Genomic DNA, 18,490 nt, shown 5'->3' with positions numbered 1-18,490 from the left:
GTTTTTATCTTATGAGGTGCTTCATTGACATTGTTGAGATAACAAGGTTCTGTCCTTGGCCCCTTTCTCTTCTCACTTTACACTTCCTTTTTAGCTCCCATCTCCTCATTTGGTGTCTCACACCATTTCTACACTGATGATACCCAGCTCTTCCTCTCCTTCTCCTCTTTCTCTCCCGACATCCACCATAAGCTTTCTTCTTGCCTCTCTGCTATTAAATCCTGGATGTCCTCTCACTTCCTTACTCTTAATGCTGACAAAACTGAAGTCCTTTTCTTCCCTGCCAACACACTTCCTCCTTCCTCCCCTCCCCCTTTCATTCTCTTTCCCCCCTCCCAACTCTCCCCATGCCCGTAACCTTGGTCTTCACATTGACCCCCACCTCTCCCTGTCTCACCACATTTCTCTTACTGCGATATCTTGCCGCTTTCACCTTTACAACATTCGTAAAATTGGACCCTTTCCTAACCTTTCACGCAACTAAACTCTTAATCACCTCCCTCTGCAGACTTTTCTACTGCTCCTCTCTTTGAACTCCCCTCCTCTCACCTCTGCCCACTCAAATCTGTCTACCCATGTGCCATCCGCTCCCTCTGCCTTCTCTCACCTCATGACTACTTATTGTTCTAATGACCTGTTCATGCTTGTAAATATGCTTCTCTCACTTTTGTACCGGTTATATTGTAAAGCGCTTTGGCTTAAAGCGCAATATAAATTCAATAAACATGACTCCAGCTCCTCTTCTCTCACCTCTCTAGGTTGGCTCTCATTCCACTCCCAGGTCAAATTCAAGTTCCTCTGTCTAGTCTTCAAATCCCTCTATGGTCTTGCCCCCCCCACCTATCCTCCCTTCTCACTTTCTATACCCCTTCTCATTCTCTCTGCTCTGCCGATCTTTACCTACTCTCTCCTCCACCACCACCACCACCCTGCGCCCGTTCCCGCTCTTTGCAACTACTCGCTCCTTTCCACTGGAACCAGCTCCCCCTCCCCATCCGCTCTACTCCCTCGTACCCTACCTTCTGCACTTCTCTAAAATCATCTCTCTTCCATTCACCTCCCTAACACCTTTTGCTTCCTCTCTTATTTCTGCTACTACCTCTACCCACACCTCCTTCTCCCTCTCTTACTTCTGTACCACCTCACCCTCTCCTTCATCTCTAAACCCTCCAACCCTACTTCCCGCACTTCTCTAATCTTATCTCCTCCATTCTTCATACTTACACCTTCTTGTTTCCTCTCTTACTTCTACTTCTACCACTTCTCATACCTCCAACTCCCTCTCACACCTTGGTACCTCTCTACTCTCACCTTACCTCATCAATAATGTAAATTGTTCCTTGTACTGTTTTCTGGTTGTGATTCAATTGTTAATTAATGCTTCAATGTTGCTTGTTCCTCTTGAAAAGCACTGGATTAAAGCGCTATATAAATTTAATAAAATACAAATTGAAAAATTTAAATTAAAGTTGAACAAAAATAAATTGTTAGGAAATAGTTTCTGCCGTTTTCCTCATATAGACTTTAATGGGATCTCCCATCTCTTTAGCTATTGTCTGCACCCAGATCTGATTATTTGAGGTAAGTCACCTGCCTTGCTTTTTCACAACTTTTCAGGGGAGACTAATCAGTCCCTAAAACAATCAGTCCTGGGAGACCCAGTCTCCCATAGCAGACTTGTTATTTTTGAACTGCAAACACCAGCTTATCTTGAAGTGCGGTAGAGATACTTTGTGTCCCTTTTACTTTGTCTTTTTTAACTTTACTATTGCAGACACAATGTGTCCAGAATGAGATGGTGGCAGCATATATTTTTCTTCATGGTTTTTGATTTTTCTCAAGTTACCTTTTGCATTTTACCACATAATGCCATGTAGATTATCCATAATACTCTAAAATGGCTGTGCCACAAAATATGTTTCCTGCCATTTTGTGTCTTTGCCTTCTTCCTGCCCCCTCAGGTCTGGAATTGTCATACATGGGAAATCCTTTCCTGGGCAAAAGTGGCGGTCTGTGTGTGTGTGTGGCCGGATATAGGGGCTGGGTCAATCTGGACCCAGTACACATCCAAGACAAAGTGTGTCTGTTGATGGGCATATGTGTTGGCCAGAGGCTGTCCATGATTGACAACCACTGCCAGTTTGACTGGTGCAGATCCTTACCACAGATGGGCGTGGGCCCAAATCCTGGATAAAAGGAGGACTCCTGCAGCCATTTAACAGATCATTGCTGGATCCAAAAACCCCTACAAAGAAATGCAGCCCACTGACGACCAACAACGACCATTGTTGCCAGCCAGCCAGCACTGTCCCAGCCAAGTCCCAGTGAAGCCCTGCTCCAATTAACAGATCTTCAGCAGATCCTCTGCAGTGCTCTGACCCATGGAATGATGGGAACACCCTGTCCCGACCTCTGCTTGAGGATCTGTGCCTGCTGAGCCTTCAGAAGCGTCCCTGACATCGCAGATGGCTGGCCAGCTCTCTGTTGGGCCACCTCACTACACCAGTTGTCGTTCAGCCTTGCAACTCTGCAGATCTTTGACCTGTGAGACAAGAAGTTTTCCCCTGCAGTTACTGCCTTCTGGACCGAAGAGAAACCATGCAGGGCCTGGTTCCTTTTTTCTTACCACAAGGATCGCCTGTCACCGCTTTATTGTGGGGACTGCAGCTGCAAACCACCTACTTTGCATCCTAGTGGTCCCCCGAGGTAGCCTGCTCCGCAGAGGCCTTCTTATCGTCGTGCCAAGGGTGCCCAGCTATCCAGCCGTCAGCTCCATTTGGTCAGTGCACTGAACTTCTGACTAGTCGGACACAAACCTGATGCTGAAAGTGCCCTGTGCACCAGTCCAGGGGTCGAAGCAACAACAATGGTCTTCTGAGATCAGGTAGAGGAGCAAGGCTTCACCAGGCCAATGACTGGAGTCAATGCTGATCACCATCAGGAGTTATCAGGTGGTCAGCGGGCTGCTCTTCTACGTAGAAGTCTGGGTTACAACAAAGATCTGTCACACAGTTGCAGGAGTCCTCCTTTCATCCAAGATTCAGGCTGGGAGTATGACCATGTCCACCGATGGTAAGGATCTGCAACATTCAAACAGACAGGACAGACCATCCCAGACCCCTACTCTGGCTCCCACACAAAGCCCCCTTGCACGTGAAAGCCACAGCTTTTCCCAGGAAGGGGATTTCCATGAAAGGCATTTCTTGACCTGAGAAGGCCAGAAGAAGGCCAAAGAATATGGCCAAAGAACATACGAAAAATCTTATGGCACAGCCATTTTAGGCACTATCCACGTCTAGTAGCCATACGCGGTAAACACGAATGTGCACATTAAAAATGCAATAATGGTCAAAATTAATCTAATGCCACCAGCTGGTCTTCTGGCACATGTAAAAGTAACCAAAAATCCCAAAAGTAAAAAGCTAGTGTATGTAAGGGTGCAGAAGGAGGAGACTGACACAGGTGGGCATAGTGATTGCTATAGACTTTTATTCAGTATAAAAATAAAGAAAAACACCTATCTCCCTAAATATATGAGGGGTTTCCTTGTCTCAACTAAAGTGATAATGGAGCTGTCAAATGTCCTTTGTAATTTATAAAGCCCTTCTTGCTGTGTCAAAAGTCCCTATCTCTGTCCCTTACACGCATAACTAAACTAAAGGTTATGCCAATGTTCTTGGTCCAGGAGAATGACTCTTCTCCTGGAAAGGATGGCACAGTTCTTGTCGTAGGCTCCTCACTAGATGGGTTGATTCCCTTCCCCGTTTTATTATTTCACAAACAAAGGACTGCCGATCCTTTAACACTCTGTATCAGAAAGTTCACCATTTATTCACTCCTGCGGGAATGACTCCCTTTCCGTAGATCACCGATTGGATCCCTCTTGCAGATACCAATACCACTTCCCCTGGCTTGTCTCTGACTTTAGCTACACAGTTCACAACACCAGGGGGAATGACTCCCTTCCTCTGGCCTTTCTCTCATGTGGTTTCACAGTTTGACACCACCATGGGGAATGACTACCTTCCACCCTCTCTCACTTTAGCTGCACAGTTCAAAACACCAGGGGGAATGTCAGGTTTCAAGGAAGATTACATGCACAATAGGTAAATCCCCTTAACAGTCTCTATACATTTCTATATATATTTCTGCAAGTTTCCTTTGAGGTTGGTTTGGGCCTAGACGTGTGTTATTCAGAGAGCTGGTGTTATTCCGCGAGCTAGTGGGTTCCCTGACCAAGATGCAGGGGAGGAACAGGACCTGTGATTGGAGGACGGAAGGACAAAGGGCAAGCAGAACATTCTAAACCTCCTTTCATTAGTGTTGTAATTTGAGTAGGTCATGTTTTTTGAAAGTTCCAGAGTTTCAGGCGTAGTTACCAAGAAAAGCAACATTCTTCATCAGTAAAAAGTCAAGATGAAAGAGTGTGCATCCTCATTCCAGGAAAGAAGAAGATATGAAGAGAACTATCATCAAAAAAGCTAAGTTCAATTCTGCAGTTAAAATAAGAATATATATTGTGCATTAGGCTGTTCAGAAATTCATTGTAAAATTACTAAAGGCAGACCAGTTGGTTAGTTGGGAAGTTAGAGAGAAATAATTGCAGTGTGCGTGTTAATTTTGTTGAGCTGAAGAGGTTAAATTACATCTTGTGCAGTAACGCAACCTTTCCTTGCGCTTCACTCCGGCACAGTTCTGCGCTTGAAGTGTACGCCAAGACCGAAAGAGGCCAGGGGCTGAGTTGCAGTACAGAGAGTAAGATTGGAGTAGAGCAAGCAAAGCAGCGTCTCTGATTGGCAGCGCAATGTGTGAGGTGAGAATTCGCTGTGTCGTTCTGGGATCCGAGCAGTCTTCAAGAAGAAGGTGAGAGGCACGCGTTTCCTTTTTTCGGCACAGAGATCGATCTGCATAGACTGAAGCCTTTGTTTACGTAAGGAGTGCACGTTGACAGGGGGTTCATTTTCCTTATCAGCTTCCTGGCGAACGTTATTATGCAAACTGTTCAAGTTTTGAGAGTAAGCATTACACGTTTTCAAAAGGTAAACGGCTGTTCATTAACTGTTTTAAATACTCAAAAAAGGAATCTGTACGTTTATTTGGCGAACAATTGGGCAAGAACTTTGAAAGACTTCAGAAGAAAGTATACACTTTTCTAATGTTGTAGGATAAGGTATACAAGACTCTGAGAAGGTCTTGGGACAAGGCAAAGAAAACCATAACCTGATTTTAATGAAATAGTTTAGGGTAATTAGTCAATATAAATAGGGAAATAATATAGAGTTTGGTTAGTTATTTCTTTAGTAGGAATATACAGGGAAGATGAGAAAACCTAAAAGCAGCTGAAGAAAAGAGATTCACTAAGGAAGAATATGGCTTCACATGAAATTCTTCAGCCAGCTTTCAGCTGGAGGTAGATATTAGTTCACCAGAGGTGGATTTTCAAGTTCAAAGGAATAATATTTTCTTCTAAGCTGTTGCAGAGGAGTTTTCAGGTATTTTCTCTAAGGTTTGAGATAAGAAAGGAGGGGGGGGGGGGGAAGAAGGGTGAATTAACTTTGTATGTTATTTCTCATCCATGCAGATACCAGGACAAGTTTGCAGATCCAGTGTCTGAATGTATATTATTCCATTCCCCTTTCCTTCCCGGGTGTACTGAACTCAGCTGGAAATTAAGTAGTTGAGGCTGTTACACCTTTGTGGGTGTGTGAAGATTCAGAAAGTGGCCATGACACCCCTGGTCTTTCTTTCACTTTAGCTACAGAGTTCACAACATCAGGGGGAATGACTCCCATACCCTGGCCTTTCTCCCACGTTATTTATACAGCTCAAAATATCAGGGTTTGAGGAACCTGAAGGCATCCTCCCTTCTATTCCCCCTGGATCCTCTTCTCAGGAGGCCAGGAAAAGGTCATCGCTCTTGGATCCCGACCCTGGGGGTGGAGATGCAAGAGACGATCACCTGGGTGGAGGGATCTTGGGGAGTGGGGAGATGATGTCTTTGGGTGAGACGTGGTATCCCCCTTTACCTTGTAAGAATAAACCCTACCCTCACCCTGCCTTCATAGGTTATTGCCAGTCATTTTCTCTTTCTTACACACAATCATTTCCCTTTAAAACTGGGACGAGGATGAGGCGCCTAGGAGTTGTACACACTCCCATTCATTCACACTACTCTTGTACTGAGATGAGGAAGAGGACTGCAGAGGAATACCATTGCAAAAGTCAGACATGTCCAGTGAATAGCATTAATTATGATCACGCAACTGAAACCAAGGACTTGCACCTGCAACCAGTTAACAGGCCACAGATACATAAAAGGTGGGACTGCCAGCACAGAAGGAGAACCCTGTCTGGAGGACAGGACACGGCTGACGGTGGAGCAGGCTGTAGAGGGGCCAGCAGGAAGGACGCTGGGTGCTGCAGAAGAGAAATAGTGATGCCAGGGTCCGAGCAGGCCCTTAGAGGGTCAAGACACCGGCAGCCTCCTTTGTGTTGTGCCCACAGACGGAGTTGTGTGTCACGCAAGGCTCCCAAGCATTACCAGCCACTGGTAGCATCCATGAGAGAAGAGCAGAGCTACCTACAGAAAGCAGCGAGCCTCCCAAAAAGTGTAGGCGAAGCAAAAGGAAGCCAGAAAGAAGAGAGGAAACCTGGAGGAGCAGCCGCATAGCGGTGAGTGGAATAAAGGGAACATGCATACCGGGGTGCTCCTGGGTCTGCAAATGGGCATATTGTAATGCCGAACTAACTGACACCTGTGATAATTGGTTGTGGCACCCAGACAGAGGTTTTGAATGCCGAGCAAGCTGCAAGTTGTTACAAATGCATTTAAACGTGAAATAAGTGATATTGAATACCAAACTAAAGGAAAGTTATGTTGAACATATAAACAAAGTGAAAACCGAGTAGCTAGCATTAGTGAACTATGTGAAAAAGCAAGTGAAAAGCACTTATGAATATTGTGAAAGCAAGGTGGTGGAAAAGGGTGAACCCGGGTGAACCCCACAGAGTAAGTTGTGTGGAAAACACATTGTGGCAAAGCTAAGAGACTGCCAAGGAGAATCAGAAGTGAATGTAAACCCATGACACAGGTGCAGAGAGGAAACCTGTATTAGTAACAAAATCCAAATAATACAGAAGGATAACAGAGTGCCAAGGGTTATCGTTTGCGTGACCTGTAATGAGTGAACCGTGTGGTCCGCCAACTGCGCCTAAACCGAGTGAACCCTGCTTGGAAAGTACAGATAAAGAAACAACCTCTTATAACAGGATTGCTGAAGTGAAGGAGAAAGAGAGCAATCTGTATGAACTACTGAAAAGTCTGAAGGATTACAAAGTTGAACTGGAACTGTTTTTGAAAACCAAGAGATTTGAACCGATTGTAGGGTATGAAGCTGGAAGAGCTGACTTATTGGGGAAGGGAACCCCAAGACTTTATGAACTGTGTTGACCTCTTCGGGAAGGAGACCCTGGGGAAGGAGAAGCTGGAAAGTAAGCCAGAATCTGGTAGTAGCTTGGAACTCTATTTGGAGGACTGTTTCTTTGGTTGCTGACATCCCTACACATAGTTTATCTTTAGTTGTGAGGGCAAGTGTAGGTTTTGGACACAGACAGACTTAAGTTGATTTACTAACACTGACTATCCCAAGTTTCTTTACGTAGGAAATCCCACCTAAGCATAGGGCAAGTTACGATTTACTCCATCCTGACAAATAAGAAAATAAATCATTTTATTTAGAAAATTGAATCTGTTGTCTATGTCTTGCTTCATATGCCTTCACAAGAGGGAATTACTTCCTTCCCTGGCCTTTCTCTCACGTTATATCCACAGCTCACAACACCAGGGGGAATGACGCCCTTAGCCTGGCTTCTCTTGACTTTGAGGGTCCCAGACCCAGGCTTCCCCCTCTTGAGACTTGGGCAGATGGGCAGACATGGTTCACTCTGCTGACAAGTACTGCCACAAGCAAGATGGTTTCTATTTCTTCTTTCTTTTAGGTGCAGGTCCTAGACCCGTTTTTCTCTATAGTTTGATTCTGGCAGACCTGGTTCACTCTCCTGCCAGGTACTGCCACGAGGATCATATTACTCTCTTTTCATGGGTGCAGGTCCCAGACCAGTCTCTGGTTGTTCCCAATAACTTTCCAACCGTCAGTCGGTCGGTCTTGGGAGAACCCTGGGCGTTGCCCCCTCTGGCTCTTCCGTATCTCCCATTACATCTTCCGGGGTCTAGATATGTGGTCGAGACTTCCAGAGCTCGGGGTGCACCTCTGTAGGCTGGTCTCCACTGCAACCTTGATGCTGGTGGGACTTCCTGGCTTCAGGATTTGGTTAGCCTTCTTGTGGGGAACAGAGAACTCCTTTAGCATCTTCCCGCAAGGCTTTGCTTCTCCCCAGCTACGTTCTGTGCTTTCCATTCTCGCACTGGACACCGGCTGTTCTCCCCAACAGGATAGGACACTTCCTTACGGACTGGTTCCCTCCGGCCTCTGGATCCACGTGCTCTTCCTTAATTTAGTCCTTCTTCCCTTTTATTGATAGACAACTGGTTAGTTGGTTGCAAACTTCCCCGCAGAAGACTAGAACGTTCATCTGTGTTCCACAGGGTGTTCTTCATTACTCCACACCTCCTCTGCATCTCAGTATTTATCAGATGAGTCTCCCTAAGGTAGTCTATCTAACTAGAGTTTAACTCCACAGCCCTTCACATATACATGGATTATATAGGGGTGATCCTGGGGTGTTTGGAATATGGAGGTGTGTATGGTGTTGGGCGAGGGATGTCATACCGTCTTCTACCTAGATGGTCATCCCTGTCCTCACAGGGGAGTCTCTTCCCCATGAGATCTTCCCACTGTGTACCACCCACAGGGGACTATCGGGTAGGTTAACAAAGGTAGCGGGCGCCCCTCTCTCGCAAGAACAGACATGATAACCTGTTCAGTGGTTATTAACCACTTGAGAGTTCGCAGCCACTGCTGATCCCCAACAAGGGTGCAACACGTGTATGGGGTTGCTGGTGGTACTCTCGTTCAGGTTGGAATTGCCATTGCATTTCGGTGCTGGACTGCCCCTGGGCAGGACAAAGACTGATATGCAAATGGATATTTCCCATCTGTGAAAGGCACAGTGAGTAAAAGCAGTGGCTGCGAACTCTCAAGTGGTTAATAACCACTGAACAGGTTATCAGGCCTTGTTCTGTCGAGAGAGGGGCGCCCGCTACCTTTGTAAAACTATTTTATAAGGAACCTGGGATTGGTAACCCTAGGTCTCCTGGGGGCAACCAGACGTGGTCTCCCTCTCACTGTGCTTAGAGAGGCATCAGCTTCACCTCACTGATGATCCCCAACAAGGGTGAAACACGTGTATGGGGTTGCTGGTGGTACTCTCGTTCAGGTTGGAATTGCCATTGCATTTCGGTGCTGGACTGCCCCTGGGCAGGACAAAGACTGATATGCAAATGGATATTTCCCATCTGTGAAAGGCACAGTGAGTAAAAGCAGTGGCTGCGAACTCTCAAGTGGTTAATAACCACTGAACAGGTTATCAGGCCTTGTTCTGTCGAGAGAGGGGCGCCCGCTACCTTTGTAAGACTATCGGGTAGGGCCTCACCACTCTGGCCTCATGGGAGCGGGCTCCCTCTTGGAGAGAAGTGACGACATCTAGGGATTCGTCACAGGTGATACACAAATATCCCCATTGCACTGCATTGTAAGATGCTGCGTGCAATGTTTAAAAGTCACAGAATGCAAAAGGGAAACCTAGTTTGCCGGTACTGGTAGTCTGAAGGACTGATCAGTTTCACCAAAACAAATGAGCAAAAGGGAAGTGAAGCTGAAGGCTTTACTTCCATTCAAAAACTCAGATCAGGTTCATTAACATAGCAACAAAAAAAAGGGGGTCCATAAAACTATTGAGGGAAAGTTTCAAAAAGAGAAAGCTTTCCTAACATTTGCAGATCCACGCCTTGGAAATGTTCTGGACCAACTCGCTCCATTTCTGGCTACAGCACTGCAGCCCTCACATTTACGAACAGGGTCTTGGGACTCTCAGGATCTTCAGCTTATGCAATAAGTAGCCTGTCCTTGCAATTTCACCATTCACTCGAAGAGGGATCTGGACCTGGGTTGCCTCGGTGTTCACCGCTGGAAGATCAGCCGTCGCCTTACAGCCTGACCGTGGTCACCTACGCTGGAACCATCCTTCTGCGATCCCATGATATGCCATATGAAGGGTCTGCACCGCTGAGGTCTACATCTTTCCTTCGTTTGATGGTCTTCTTCAAGAAGTTGCCCGGAACAATTGGGCGAGAACCATGAACAGCTCCAGACACAAAAACGGACCTCTGCACCCACCATCCCAGGGCTCCCCACACCCAAACCAACGAATTCTGGAAGACCTGCAGTGTCACCTGGAAGAAAGTGAGTCAGGGGGTAAGTGAACATACCTATTTGTCCCCCCCTGTCTGCAATAAGGAAACATTGGGAAGATAGCCCTTGTCCCTAAACTACTTCTGGCCTTTGGTCATCAAACCTGGATCAAGGATCTGGTCCTAAGACTTACATTTGTAAGAGGCTAGAGTAGGTACTTACCTGAGGCTAATACTTCTCACTTTAAATAACTTTGAAAAATAAATAAATTGGATTGGCATTTTTACAACATTTGCACCCATTGACTTTGCCACCCTCTAGATCCCTCTTAGCCAACATGATCTTGTAAACGTTATTTCACTTGGTTTTCAGAACCTGGTTCTATTTGCACATGGGATCACCTCAAGATCACCTAAAGTCCAGTATTCTCAGGTTTTGTGGGCACCATTGTTGCATGTATTCGCTTTTTAAGCGGATCTAGAGTGACCCTATGGCGTTTATTCTGCCAGATGAATTTGGATTTCATTGTGTTTAGCGTCTTAAAGAACGACTGTGGGACTGCAATCGGAAGGGTCTGAAATGTATACAGGAGTCTGGGGAGAGTCACCATTTTGACTGTCGTTATTCACCCCAGCCAGGAGATACGGAGGGGGTCCATCTCGAGAAATCTTCCTGTTTTCTTTAGTATTCCCATGTAATTGGCCTTATATAGGCCCTCATTAGGACCCAGGCGTTAAGGGGTTTACGGCGCAGTAAACGGCGCCGACCCTTAACGCCTGATTCCAAGGTACCTTTGCGGGATGGTGATTTTAACGCCTGCTTTTTGCAGGCGTTAAAACCCATGCCGCAAAGGGACCTTGGTGCTAATTACGCCACCGTAATTTACGGTGGCGTAATTAGCGCCTTTCCCCATTCCCATTATGCCCTATGGGGCAAGAATGGTGAAGGGTAAAATGGGAAATGGGGATTTACCGCCCCACTCACCTTGGAATGGGGCGGTAAATCCGCCAACCACCATGGCGTAAACGTAGTTTACGCCATGGTGGTAAGGGTACGACCCAGGCGGTAACTTACCGCCTGGGTTGTAATGAGGGCCATAGAGTGGATATCATGCTGGTTAGTTCTAACCGTAAATATGAAATACTACCTACGGCTGTTCTGAAGGGAGAACACCTATGCATGGCCACATATTGTTCTCTTGGTAGGCCCAGCTCCAGCAATTCTGACTTAGTCATATTTATTTTAAGCCTAGATATCTTTTCTTGTTCCACCAGTACTGCTACCAAGGCTGGGATTGACTTTTCCGGTTCCACTGTCATCAGCATTACGCCTGCAGCTGTCTTGTGTGTTTTGCTACTGAATGGGATACCTTTCATGTTATTTTCTAATCTAATTGAAGTTAGCAGTGGTTCTAGATAAATTGCATATAAGTGGGGGGATAAGGAGCATCCCTGCCTCATGCCCCGCTCTATTCAAATAGTGGCAGATACATGTGTGTTAATGGAAAGTCTCATCAATGGACCTTTGTAATTTGCTTCCACCATATGAATGTAATTTGGCCCAAACCACATATGCTTCATTACTTGGAACAGGTATGGCCATTCTACCCTATCAAAAGCCTTTTCCGTTTCTAGGGATATCAGTGCCGCCGGGATCTGTTTGACTTCTACCTTCTCGATCAGATGAATGACCTTTCTTGTATTATTCCACAATTGTCCCGCGGAAATGAAGCCGGATTGGTCCTGACCAATCATAGATGGCAATACGTTCTTTATTCTACCCGCAAGGATCCCAGTGTATATTTTGGCATCTATGTTAAGCAACACTATGGGCCGATATGAGCTACAACTCGTTAGGTCTTTATTCGGTTTCCCGAAGAGGACAACCCTCGACTACGACATGGAGCGTGTTATTCCCCCCGTTTGGTGCTTTGTTACTGGGGAGACATTTAATAATTTTCCCTACTTCCTCCTCGGTTATATCCTTTTCAAGAAAGTCCCCGTCTTCTTGGTTAACCTTCGGCACCTGTAGCTTAAACATTCCTGTATGGTTTGTTGAACTGGTCTCTCTGAGGAGTAAAGCTGTGTATAAAAGGTCGAGAAGGAGTCTATAATGTCTCTTGACTCTGTAGAGACTGTGCCATCCGCCAACTTAATGCAGTCTATGTTGCTTTAACTACTCTGTTGTTTTAGGAGTCTCGCTAGCATTCTGTCTGCCTTATTTGCCCTAATATAATACAAGTAGTGATTTCTCCGACCTACCCGTTCGCAATAGATCGAATTGTCTCATACTATCCTTTACCCTGCTATAATTTGCCTTATTCTTCTTTTCCGCCAATTCTCTTTCGGCATTTCTCAGTTCGGCCTCCAGGTCCTTTTCTAACCTGTCCTGCTCTTTTGACCTTTGCGCATTGAGAGACATTATTTCCCCCGTGAGCACTGCCTTAAAAGCGTCCCAGTCTACATCTAGAGGAGCCCCTTGCGTGTAGTTTATTTCAAAATAGGTTCTAGCTTTGTCCCTCAGTGTTTTCCCCGCTACTGTGTGATGTAACACTTCCCTGGGCATTTTCCATGACCACACCGGGTTCCGCAGGGTCATCCCTCTTAACTGTACCCATGGTCCAACAGGGAGATCAGGAGTGGTCTGACAGGGAGATCAGGCCTACCCTTATCTCCATCAGTGCCCCAAGTACCCCTGGAGTTCACCATACATTATCGATCCTAGAGAATGTCAGATGAACACGGGAGAAACATGTGTACGCTGCCTCGTCGCCTTTTTTTGCACTCCACAAGTCTCTCAGTGCCAAGTCTGTGAGCATGTCCTTTAAGGTGCTGGACGGGCCATAATCCCTAATTAACCCTTGGTTGCTCCTGCCTTTGTCTGGGTCCCAGGCTAAATTGAAGTCCCCTGTTAAGGGAACCTCCCCTTACTCAAAGTCTTCCAGTTTCTCCAGGGCCTGATATAGAAATGCCTCCTGTCCCGTGGTGTTGGGGGCATATAGAGCACCAATCGTGAAAACCCTATCCTCCAGGCGGATTTGGATAAATATATATCTGCCATTGTGATTGCCCAGGGTGCAAATTACCTTAGCTCCCGGCATGTTTCTGAGGCCTATCAGGACTCCTGTAGTTTTATTTTTGGCATTTGCCTGGTAGACCTGTGCAAAATGATCTATGCACAATCCAAGACTGTCAGTCATTTTTATATTTGTCTTTTGTACATGAATATCTGCTGCCCCCCCCCACCTTTGAGATGTGCTTCTAATTTCTTCCGCTTTCTAGGGGTGTTCAGGCCCCGTATATTATGCAAGAGTATTCTTAACGACTTATTCCCTACCATGGTGCAATCTCTTTTGGACCCCTTCCCTCTTTTCTCCCTTACGGTTCATCAGATGCCCCCACAGCTTTCCCCCACACAGCTTCCCATCCAATATTGTGAAAGATTTTCCAATGCCCTTGTTTCTAACACTACGTGTTATCTTTTGGTCCCTTTGTATCGTCCCTTCACCTGCCGTCTCCGTGACGTCAGACACTGCGTTTCCCTATTCCCTGTCTCCCCCACTCTCTTCCCTCTCCCCTCGCAGAATCCCACATCATCTAGGCACGGTATCCAATGATAGATCCCAAAATTACTTGGGAACCGGCCCACGTTTTACCCGGAAAATGTATGTTAAGTAACCTTTTATGGACTCCAAGAGGTGCCCTCATAAATACCCTGCCCGGCCTGTATAACCTGCTGGATACCTTTGCGTCACCCCTCTCCCACCATTCTCATCCCCTCCTCCCCACTCTTTGCTTCCGCCTATGTCTCTTCCAATAAGATCACAGAGTCTTCTCCCCTGGATCCCTGCGTTTATTCTCCTTAACAGTCTTCGTCCCCTCTCTGTTTCAATAGAGGGCCCTTTAGTTTGTCTCCTCTTCTCCTTCCTGTGCTGGACCAGTCCCAAGGTCTATTCCTCTGCCGGGAGGCCCCTCGCCTATTCTTGTTGGGATCCGCCTGCCCCTCCTCCATTCTCAATATTGAGAGGCCTTCGGGGCATGCAGTGGCCCTCTGTTGCTTTCCGTCCCAAGAGAAGAGTAGGCCAAGGGGAAAGGTCTATTTGTATGGGATTTTTTTTTGTCGACGAGTGCCTTCATCACTGGGCCCATTGCTCTCCTTTTCTGTAATGTGGTCGCCGCTAGATCCTGGAACAGAAGGACTTGTGATCCATTTATTGTGATAGTTGTCTGTCCCCTGGCTGCTCGGATTTTTTTTTCTCTCTTCATAAGAAGCCAGTGTTGCCAACACGTCTCTTGGTCGGTCTCCCGGTCCAGACCTTCTGGAGCCCACCCTATGGATGCGGGCAATACGAATGTCCTCTGGAGAGGCTTCTGTCGTGAGGGTTGCAAAGCATTGTTGGACTATTAGCTTTAGGCCTGCATCCGTATTGGTCTCTGCCAAGCCTTTGATTCTTATGTTCGACCTTCTAGATCGATTTTCGAGATCTTAGGACTGGATTTCCAGGTTGTGTGTTGCTGTGGCAATTTGTTCCAACAATTCTGAGTTCTGCCGACATTGCTGCAAACTTTGGACAGGCCCTGTTCAGTAATGTCTAGCTTGTTACCCAGGGTGTTGATCTCTTCCCGAACCTCCATCAGGGAGCTTTTTAGTTCTTTTAAGTTCACCATTTGTTCCTGGAAAGATAACAACATCCTGCCCTACATGCCCTTAAGACATTCCTGCAGGTCGTCCTTGCTAAGTGCCATGTCTCTGTTCTCCTGCGAGTCCTCTGCTTACTTATGTTGTTTTCCTGTCTTGCTCGCTGGGACTTCTACCGGATTCTGCTGCCAGCACCTTTCCAGCAGGCCCCTTTTCCTACCCTGAGTAAGTAGCTCCCTGTCATGCTGGGGTCTGGTTTCGTTTAGGTCTTAGCATCTGAGTATGTTGAAGGGCCATTTGTAGGCTTGTTGCGTCTTCTGCTGCCCAGAAAATGCTGCTGCTGCTTATATGGGCTTTGTAGCACTGTCCAGAGGAGCAGCGCTCGGCACTGTCAGATTGCTGTTGTTGCAGTTGGAATGGAAAGCTTGTGTCCGCTTTCGGGGTGATTAGATAAATGCTTCTCAACGCAGGCTCCTAATGGCTCACGTAACTATTGACTCTTCAATGTGCCCAATGTATCTTGCAGAATGCCTATTGTCTTAACACACCCATAGTGTCACTTCTGCTGAGTGTCATAATCTTCGCTGTACCGCTACTGTGAAGCTAGGTTTCATCAATCAGCCTCCTGTATGTAGTCTTAGCGCTTTAGCAGCAAGTTAAATTTATTGGGCTCAGCTTCTCTTAAAATCCCCTTCACGTGACTCACCCCTTGGGGGAATGCTGTTCACAGTCCTCTCATTTGTCCGATAGCCTGCGGGGGGAGGTAGTGCCTGGTATGCTGCTGTGTGTCTGCTGGCTTTAAACTCTGCCCGTGGGGGCCAAGTTCACTTGTTTCACTCTGTGTGTACAATGCCCCCCAGGGCCTCCCTTTCACTTTGGAATCCTTTGACTCCTTAATTATTTGCCCAACCCAGCACCCTCTGTTCTTCCTGCGCCGCTCCTAGCTCCCCGCTGTCTTTGGGCTCCCTGCCTCTCTCCCTCGATGCGTCCTACTCGCTTGCTCATCTTGTGTGGCACCACTCTCTCTGCGTCCGCTTTCCGCCACTCCTGCATGTGCAAAGTCTTCTCCCCTGGGGGCAGTGGGGAGATATTATTCTGAGCCTGGACACAAGGCTCTGCTTCACTGCAGACTCAGCCGGCTCATCCTCCAGCAGACGGTCCCGGCTCCACAGCGTTGCCTGGCGCTGCGCGCCTGCTTCCTCTTCCCTGCTCCTTGTCGGGCGTGGCTATGGGGAGGACCGAAGATTTCCGTTTTCTGCGTGGTTGTTCCACCTCTGCTAGCTCTAAAATGGGTGTTGGCCCTTCAATATTGCCTTTATTCAGCTCACAAAGTTTCATCCTTTAGTGAGGCCAGCACGGAGTACAGGGAAGTACAACTTCACTCTCCGGTGGCCATCTTGGAATCCTTTAAATAACTTTTTAATCACCAGCACAACCCTCTGCATCAGTTCTGAAATACCTTTCCTGGAGAAACCATAGTGAAACTTGTGACTTTTTTGGCACAAGGCCCCATAGATCTTAGGGCTGGACTTCATAAGAAAGAGGGAACTGGTTTGTGATTATTCACTCTAATCTAACTGTTTTTGTTGCATTGACTTACTTACCCGTTGACTATTAGTAAGTGAAATTATCTCTAAAGATCAATGTACATATATGTGATGTATTGTTTTTGATTACCTTACGTACCTGTGATATTTGAATAATGATTGTGTTTAGAAAGGCCTACTAAATAATTATATTTTCATATACTTACTGACTAACTTACATTATTGGTGTTCTGTGTGGACTCATTGTTGCCCTACACCACTTTCAAACTTTTCCTGAGACAAAGCCTTGACTGCTCTTCCACTTCATCTTGACTGGGGTTTGGCTAACTTCTCAGTGTATTCCCCGTTTACCATAAATTGAGGGGCCTCCTAAAATCCTCCCCCAGGAGCCGATTTTAGAAATATATTTTAACATGCACCAAATAAATTCAGAAATCCCCCAAAATAAAGCTGACAAAGCAAAAAAGGAGTAGGGGTCCCATCAAATTAGACTGCAGGACCCCCAGACATGGAATTGTAACCTAATATGTAGCTTATGAGACACAGTTCTAAATATGGCTATTGAATAGGAAAAGTGTTTACAAAGTTGTTACAGTGGTGTTTGCGTCACATTACAGGACATGTATGAGCCTAGATTGTTTCTGTAATCATAATGAACAATCCCTGGCCCGCTCTAAACTCTTATGTTTGGCTCTGATGGAACCTTTCCCCAGCTCATCTGGTGGAAAGTCTGGAACATACTTTTATAATAAGGCACACACATACCCTCTATTTCAACTTTAAAAAAAGATAAACTTTATATATCTATTGCCCGAGAAGGAAAATGCTGCTACTCACAAAGTTGTGGAAGTTCTTTCGGATCTGTCGGATGACTCCGGGGAAGGTGGGACGCAAAAGTTCCTGAACATTCGACGGCCAAGAACTGTATCTGCTGTCAAGCTCAAGGTTGTTAACCCACTAAGAATGGGAGAAAAAGGGGAAACAAAATCTGAATACTTATCAGATAAAATCATCTGCAACTACCACCAACATTTCCTTCCATCTAGCTGTCCCATCAAGACTGCTACCCAGATTCAGCTGTGCATCAACATTTTCAGTTTTCTGGCATTGGATGCTTTAACCCTTACATTTGCAGAATTAAATACTTAATGCACCATTTTTCTCTTTCTGAAATGCTGACTTATAGTTTTTCCAGCTATACGAATAGTAATTATTCTGTATATGGAGCATCAAAACAAAGACTTATGGTTAGGGTATCAACAAAGTCATTGCCATGTAATGAAAAAAATTGGATTATTTTATTTGTTTGCGTTTAAGTTTGAAAAATACACTTTTCACACCATCATAAAAATGCTATCCAGATAATAACATTATTTCTTTACACAATACATCTATAGCAGTGGTATTCAAACTGTGGGTCGCGACCCCCTAGGGGTCCGCGGGTGCATCCCAGGGGGGCCCTGAGAGCTCAGCATGAAAAAAGATTTTTTTTTTATTTTTTTTTTTTATTTTTTTATTTTTAGATTGGAAGAAATGGGCAGGGGTGGCCCACATGGGCGGGCTGAAGCATGAAACTGTCTCAGGCAACAATGAAAAAGTGGCCCACAGTTGTAAATGGATATTCATTCCTTTAGTCACAGACTGGGCCTCATTACTACTATGGTGGACCAGTAACAACGGTGCTGGTAAGCTACCGGCACCGTTGCTACCGTTCCGCCATAGTAAGAGTTGTGCTCGTGGGTGCTTGACAGCCCCCGCCAGGTCTGACCTCAGCTCGTCGGATGCACCAGCACCGTTATTAACGGTGCCGGTGCATCCGAGCTCCCCCTTCCCATTTGAGCCATATGGGGCTCAAATGGGAATGGGGATCTACCGGCACCTTCGAAAGGGCAATTATCATGTCCGCCTAACTCGGCATGACCTAGTAATTGCCCA

General features: G+C 46.2%; 1 protein-coding gene across 3 annotated transcripts in view; it reads right to left on the bottom strand.

Annotated features, from left to right (window-relative positions):
• The window catches only part of UGGT1 (UDP-glucose glycoprotein glucosyltransferase 1), a 2,047,742-nt gene that overhangs the window by 1,331,160 nt on the left and 698,092 nt on the right, over window positions 1-18,490 (bottom strand). For all 3 annotated transcript variants that reach the window (XM_069617855.1, XM_069617854.1, XM_069617856.1), the window contains exon 14: window positions 17,393-17,512. In XM_069617855.1, the coding sequence (XP_069473956.1) occupies window positions 17,393-17,512 (120 nt within the window). The remainder of the gene's footprint in view (window positions 1-17,392; window positions 17,513-18,490) is intronic.

The sequence above is a fragment of the Ambystoma mexicanum genome, chromosome 10 (genome assembly GCF_040938575.1).
Source record: "Ambystoma mexicanum isolate Mex_15411 chromosome 10, UKY_AmexF1_1, whole genome shotgun sequence".
NCBI classification, from domain to species: domain Eukaryota; kingdom Metazoa; phylum Chordata; class Amphibia; order Caudata; family Ambystomatidae; genus Ambystoma; species Ambystoma mexicanum.
The sequence above is the reverse complement of the archived record's forward strand: the minus strand, read 5'-3'. Positions and strand labels throughout refer to the sequence as shown.